General features: G+C 36.1%; 1 protein-coding gene across 1 annotated transcript; it reads right to left on the reverse strand.

The window, feature by feature from the left end:
- Positions 1 to 3,331: 3,331 nt before the first annotated feature.
- On the reverse strand, positions 3,332 to 4,087 carry LOC139854518 (uncharacterized mitochondrial protein AtMg00810-like). Its single transcript, XM_071843819.1, has 2 exons — positions 3,646 to 4,087; positions 3,332 to 3,486 (listed from the first exon to the last, which is right to left on the reverse strand). The coding sequence occupies exons 1-2, from the start codon at positions 4,085 to 4,087 to the stop codon at positions 3,332 to 3,334; spliced, it is 597 nt and encodes a 198-aa protein (XP_071699920.1).
- Positions 4,088 to 7,978: the final 3,891 nt, after the last annotated feature.

The raw sequence follows: 7,978 nt of genomic DNA on the forward strand, positions 1-7,978 counted from the left end.
CATGTTTAAAAGTCTCTACGGTTTGTTGTGCACTAACATAATTAGGAAACTGATTTGTCTTTTTCTATTAGTACTGATCACATGTTGTTGCGCTTGATGACGTTTTATTGTGATTTTAACAGAAAGATGGAAATAAGGATACAAACATGGCCGACAATTAGAATGATATAGGTTAACCTATCTTCAACTATTTATGTAGGAGTAACCAACTTCAGTATCCATGTTATGGTCATGTATCTCGAGAAACCATTGTTGATATTTCATCTATTTATTTTTTTATAGGATTGTGAACAAGCGTTAATTGTTCGATTTGCTGATCCTAAGAGACCCGTACTACAAGATGCCTAGGTTTATCGATCATATGACACTAATATGTAAGTATGAAATCGAGATGGACATCGACAATCAATGTAAAGTTATCAGATGGTACATATACATACATTAACGCACACCAATTTATATTATGATTTATTTTAACAAGAATGCCATCTAACCACTGTATTTTATTCCTCTGACAGGAGGAATTGAGACTTGATATGTTACTGTATTAAATGACAACTTTCACTTCGCAAAGACTCAGCTCTGTCGCACTCTATATAACCTGTCAAGCATAAATGCTTTTTATTATCTTTAACTAATGTATGTTGACAAGTAGTTAGCCGGTATATAAGATCAATAAGATTTTAATTATTTATTTTATATCATTTTCATTATACAGGTTTGGATTGAGTGGTCCATAAAGTCTTGGAGAATGTAGCTTATGCAAGGGCATACAACCCAGATCATCAGTCATGGTTGTTGCTTGAAGCAACTTTAATGATGGTGGAAACCAGGTACTCTTCATTCATTGATCTGAATGATACTCCGTATTTATCTACTTGCATGCACTCATTCTTTTATTATCATTTGACTTGCTAAGGGTGTTTTGATTTTCATTTCATATGTTATTTGAATTTAAATTGGAACTCTGGAATAATGTTATGCACATACGTATTAGAATGATTTGATGAAGTTGGATATTGAATAAGCTTGCGCTGCTTAGAGCGTAACAAACATGATTTGATGAGTCTTGACCAATGTTGACTTTTAGTAATAAATAAATAAATTTTATATATATATATATATATATATATATATATATATATATATATATATATATATATATATATATATATATATATATATATATATATATATATATAATTACACATAAATATATCAAACAAAAAACATAAATATTTCAAACATAGATATAGGCCACAAAATCTAACTTCAAAAAATATTAAAATTTTGCCTAACTTTGACTTTGACCGACGTTTACCGACTCAGACCCAACTCAGCCCGACTTTGACCTGACTTTTTAGCGTTGACCGACTTTGTATTGGTTTTTTTTTATCAAAACGAGTCGGACAAGTCCCAAAACCATCACGTCGATCGCCGAGTCGGCCGACTTTTACAAAACTGTTTTCAAATATGATAATTGCATGTATAGTTTTATATGAAAAGGGTTTCTTTTGACTAAACATACAGGAGTTGGTTTCTTTTTCCTTTTTTTTATAAGGCAAGGCCCAAAAGTATAGTTTATATGGGCATTGAACTTGGGTCTTCATTAGAGATTCTCAAGTCCCCACCGCGCCTATTTCTTGGGGTTTTTTTTACTTTAAACTTGATTAAGTTTGAAAATGTTAAAGCTTGGCTGACTAATTACTAACCAAATCAGTTTTAGTGCAGATAGTTTCTTTGGACTAAATGTTATATTGTTTTAGGTTGAAGGCCAACATTGGAGATGTTCAAACGTATAGAGAAGTTTCTTATGTAATATGCAGCTACATCTGCGCTGCATATATATAATCTATGTACATAAGTTCTGTAACATAACAAAATTATGTACCAAAATCATATATCCTATGCACGATGAAGTAGAAGCATATTTGATGTTTGTGACTAAGTTGTCTATTACGGAGTATTAATTAAGTAAATCTCAGGCGTAGATGTAAAAAATGCTATGTTGCATCACACCCACCGGCGGATTAGGGGGGTAGGGGGGGGGGGGGGGGGGTGGGCCAAGTCCCTCCCAAAAAAAAAATTTTTACCATAATTTTATATATAAATTAGATTTTTACTATAAAATTTGTATAGTAGTGATTAAAAATTTATATATGGGCCCTTCTAATATTTTTGAAAATGATTTTAGTCCTCCCGGTAACTTCCTTCAAGATCCGCCACTGATCACACCCGTCTTCTCATTGCATATACAGTACGATATTTATCCTTTTACATGCATGTTAATATATGTTAGTTTAAACCTGCATTGTGAAGTGATAGTCAAATGCGGTTATTATATCGAACAATTATATTATCGATGTCATAATTTTCCTTTCATAATCCCGCGAATTCGCGGGTATTAAACTAGTAAAGTTTTTAAATCATAATAATAAATACACATAAAATAATTCAATTTGTTCTGTTCTTCCATATTTACCCTTTATCCTTGTAATATCAAATTAGTTTTAGTATTTCAAATGTAACAAACTCAAATACTGCTTCCATATTTTACGTTGAATATTCAATGACCTATTCAATAAAAAAATGCCTCCACTTTTTCTCATTAAAATACAATACGAACATATATAATACGTAAGCATCCAATTTTTTTTTGTGCTTCCATTGTATGATGCATACTGCACACTCGTATTTCATTTAACCAATCATATGTGTGCGCATGATCTCACTACATATTAAAAATTCAATACCTAAATACAGATTCCACAATGTTAGTGTAACCATTTATTCAAGATAAAAAATTAAATTGAAGGAGAAATGCCTTATAGCTACATTGACAACCATCCAATATAGTTCATAAAATAATGTAGAGACCTCTGAGGAATTATTGTCCAACTCGATATTTCTTAACATTTTGTAGATAAAATAGGTTTTAGTTCTTCATTTTGTGAATCGATTTTCTTTCTTTTAGTAGAGACCTCTGAGGAATTATTGTCCAACTCAATATTTGTTCTTTCTTTGCAAGCGGTAATATTGTGACCAAAACCCTTGCATCGTCCACAACACCTTGCGTAGAAGTGCACAACCAAGTAATATGGTTCTTCCATGATTGTCAACACCAACAAATATGCCAAAAGGCATGTCATATGAGTTTATAATTGATTGTAAACTCATAGTCATTCTATATTGCAGATCTAATATTTATAAGGAGTGCATGAAGACTCTAGAACCCTAACTAAAAATCTAATGGACCGTGTCCATATGTACAATTGGGTTGGACCAATATAAATAACTAACAAGCCAAAAATGGACTATAAAAATATACAGTTTAATACACCCCCGCAGTTGGAACGGGAGATAAAGTACGGACGTTCAAACTGGACTTGAAGTCATTAAGCAGCTGTGTTGGAAGTCCCTTGGTGAAGATATCAGCATATTGAGAACTAGAAGGAACATGAAGAACACGAACAGCTCCAGTGGAAACTAGATCACGCACAAAATGAATATCGATCTCTATGTGTTTGGTGCGTTGATGCTGAACAGGGTTGGTGGAAAGCTAGACCGCACTCACGTTGTCACAATAAACTAAAGTGTCCTGGAATAATGGAGAATGAAGCTCGCGAAGTAAGTTACGAATCTAACATGTTTCAGCAACGGCATTTGCAACGGCTCGATATTCAGCTTCAGCACTGGATCGAGATATCGTAGCTTGGCGTTTAGAAGGCCAAGAAAGAAGATTGTCACCAAGAAACACACAATAACCAGAGGTAGAGCGGCGTGTACCAGGGCAACCTCCCCACTCAGAATCAGAATAAGCTGTAAGCTTAGTAGTAGAGGAGGCAAATAGTTGAAGCCCATTATCAACTGATCCACGAAGATAACGTAAAACACGTTTGAGTGCATTAAAATGGGGTTCTCGAGGATCATGCATGTATAAACACAACTGTTGAACAGCATATGTGAGATCAGGACGTGTAAAAGTTAGGTATTGAAGAGCACTAGCAAGACTACTAATAGGGGGTCCATTAGGCCCAAGCTTGGACTGAGTATCAACGGGAGTAAGACATGGTTTACAATTGGTCATATCAGCCCGTTCTAAAATGTCCAGAGCATATTTTTGCTGAGAGAGAAATATGCCATGTTTAGTACGGGTAGCAAAAATACCAAAAAATTAATTCAGTGGCCCAAGATCAGTCATGGCAAACTCTTTGCCAAGCGAGGTAAGAATCTTTTGTAAAAGAGAGGTGGATGAAGCAGTGAGAATAATGTCATCCACATAGAGAAGTAAGTAAGCAATATGAGTCCCATGACGGTAAATGAACAAAGACGAGTCACAATGGCTATGTTAAAAACCAACACGAAGAGCATACTGAGCAAATCTATGAAACCAAACACGAGGAGCCTGCTTAAGACCATATACAGATTTGCGAAGATGACACACATAACTTGGTTTTGTTGGATCATGAAAACCTGGGGGCTGGTGCATGTAAACAGTGTCTGTAAGATCGCCATGTAAAAAGGCATTCTTGACATCAAGCTGATGAATCGGCCAATGTCGAGAAACATATAGGCTAAGTACCGTCCGAATATTTGCCGATTTTACAACCGGACTAAAAGTCTCACCACAATTAATACCAGGTCGTTGGCTTTTGCCATTAGCCACCAAACGAGCTTTGCACATGTCTAAAGTGCCATCAGAGTGTAATTTACGTTTAAACAACCACATAGATCTCACAATATTAACACCTGAGGGTCTCGATACAAGAACCCAAGTACCATTTTTAATTAAAGCTTTATATTCATCAAGCATTGCCTGTTTCCACTTAGGGTCGGAAAGGGCATGGATGTGAGATTTAGGAATATCTGACGGGGTGTTAATATTTAAGTTTAAGCGAGAGATATGTTTATGAATTCCTGTTTTTGCACGGGTGAGCATTGGGTGTTGATTGTGGGTTACTGGAGTGGGGGTGGTCGAACCAGACATACTATCAACCGAGGTGGGTGGAACGGAGGTCGAAGCATCAATAGGAGTTGAAACTTCGGCGGAAGAAGGAGCATGGTCAGCGGAAGTAGGAACCGAATTAGTAGCAGGTGTTATGTTAGGGTTATCAGTTTAGTGGTGGTGTGGGTGGGGTTGGAACTCTCCGGGAATTTCTAGAAATGAATATGATGGAGAGGAGTTTGGTTGCATGGAACCAAATGGAAATATAGTCTCATCGAATATGACATGACGAGAGATGATGATCTTCTTGGTTTCAAGATCAAGACAACGGTACCCACGATGATTGGTTGGGTAGCCAAGGAAGATGCAATGGCTGGAACGTTTGGCGAGTTTGTGAGGTGTTGGAAGATGTGGGTAACATAAGCAACCGAAGACACGGAGATGAGAAAATTTAGGATTTTTGTTAAAGAGTTTAGTAAATGGTATATCATTTGAAATAGAAGTTGAGGGAAGAATATTAAAAAGGTGGGTGGTCATGTGAAGAGCCTCAACCCAATATTCAGGTGGGAGGCGAGCATGAAAGAGAAGAGAGCGGATAGTGTTATTAATAGAGCGAATCATTCATTCTGACATACCATTTTGTTGAGAGGTATGCGGACATGAGAAACGAAACTCAAAGCCATGGGTCGAAAAGAGGTCATGGAAAGAAGCATTATCATATTCACCCCCGTTATCACATTGGAGGGCTTTGATTGTGGTGTTAAATTGATTTTTAACATATGCATGAAAGTGTAAAAATTTGGAAAAGGCGTCAGACTTCTTACGAAGAGGGTATATCCATAGAAAATGTGTAAAATGGTCCAATAATAACATGTAATATTTAAAACCGCCTACGCTGACAATGGGAGATGTCCATAAATCAGAATGTATTATTTCAAAGGGTTTAGAAACAACGGAAGTAGAACGCGAGAATCGTAATCTAACATGTTTTCCTAACTGACATGCATGACATAAGGTTTTAGACGGGGCTTTATTACAATTAAAAAAACCTACGAGAAACTAAGGTATGTAGAACGTGGTCGCCCGGGTGTCCTAAACGATTGTGCAAAATAGGTTGACTCGATGTAAGTAAAGCGATGTTGGATATGTTTGATGGAGTGACAGGGTAAAGATCACCATCACTGTCACAACGAAGAAGAGTATGTCTAGTCCGGGCATCCTTTACAGAAAAACCAAATTCGTCAAACTCAATGGTAGATTTGTTATCTTTATTAAACTGTTTGACAGAAATTAAGTTTTTAAAGATATTAGGTGTAACAAGGATATTATGAAGGTGTAAGGGTCGGTAAGGATTGGGTAAAGTGGCATTACCGGATATTAGTACGGGTATGGTGGAACCGTCACCGACAACAACCGATGAAACATTGCTTTTATTAAAAACAGTATCGAGTTTACCTGAATTCGAGACAAGGTGAGCAGTGGCTCCGGTATCCATGTACCACCTCTCATCATTCGGCATACCTATAGAACTCTTAGTAGCATACGCTTGCGAGTAGGGAGGAGCATGTGGACCAGCCCAAAAATATTGGGCGGATTAAAATGTTGCGGACCTGGACCAAAATAATACTGTTGACTTGGATCAAAATTAGAAAATTGCCAAGTCAATGGTAGAGAGGTAGGCTGGGCCCACTCAAAATTAACCCATGGCTGTTGAAACTTTCCAGTAAAGTTTGTCGCCGTCATTGATGTAGAGAATATAAGGCGCAAATCAGTAGCAACCAACAGAGAATATGAATTCCACTTAACGGAGCAAGACTTGTGACTTCCACGTAGCAATAAAGTGTTAGACTTTTTTTTTTTTTGATTGGCGATGAAGAAGAAAAAAAAATTAAAAAATAGACCGATAAGTAAAAGGTAAGATTTAAGGAAATATTCCTAAAGCAAATGGTAGCTTTGAGCCTATGATGCTATGTTTGATTGCAGACTCCACGTATGCTATCTACAAACTAAAGAAAGAATTGTAGATGGCAAATGCTAAACATGTGGCACCGAAATATCAAATTGGAGACGGTGGGAATAAATCCACCAAATTAACAATCAGTCGTTGGGCAGAGAAAGAATTAAAAAATGAGAGTGGTACCAGGAGTGATCGATTTCTCGGAAATTGACGAGAGAAAAAAAAAAATGGCAACCCGAGTATAGTAGGCTCGATACCATATAATTGATTGTAAACTCGTAGTTATTCTATATTATATTACAGATTACAGATTTAATATTTATAAGGAGTACATGAAGACTCTAAAACCCTAACAAAAAATCTAATGGACCGAGTTTATATGTACAATTAGATTGGACCAATATAAATAACTAACAAAAAATGGACTATAAAAATATACCGTTTGTTAGAGTTGACCTTGTAAGTAGTATCAAACACCACAACATCTCCATATTTTTGATACATGTCAAAGCAATGAGCATGAGATCAAAAAATATGTTCTAGTTTTTATTATCACCGTCAATAGTAAATGCATACTTAAAGTTTGAATTTTTATTTTTTCATTTTTACAATACTCTAAAAGCTCTAGTGCATCATTTTGTGAGTGTTGTTTATGATTCTTGCTTATGAAATTATGAACATCTATCCTAAGAACACAAAGTTTCCCATGTCTTACATTCTTTTCGAGCTCCATTACACGCATAATTGTCTAACGGACAAACCGGCTTCGTTTAACAAGAGAATTCGATCCTCATCTTCAGTTGTAATGTTACGATAAGACGGAAGAAAACGAACCTCTCGGGTAGACAATAGATCATGAGTATGATCCATAACGAATGTCGTGACTTGCCATTCTTCCGGAAAAATTTCGTTAATTCTCCTCAACTTTATACACATATGAGCTTTGCAATCACATCTTGTTGAACCCCGATTTCTTTATTTTTTTTGAGTAATCAAATAGTTTGACTCTGGGATGTCCTTCACGGTGACAAACGAAATCACGTCTATTTTTTCCCCGATTTATTATCAAACCTTTC

This window comes from Rutidosis leptorrhynchoides, chromosome 6, assembly GCF_046630445.1.
Source record: "Rutidosis leptorrhynchoides isolate AG116_Rl617_1_P2 chromosome 6, CSIRO_AGI_Rlap_v1, whole genome shotgun sequence".
Lineage (NCBI taxonomy): Eukaryota > Viridiplantae > Streptophyta > Magnoliopsida > Asterales > Asteraceae > Rutidosis > Rutidosis leptorrhynchoides.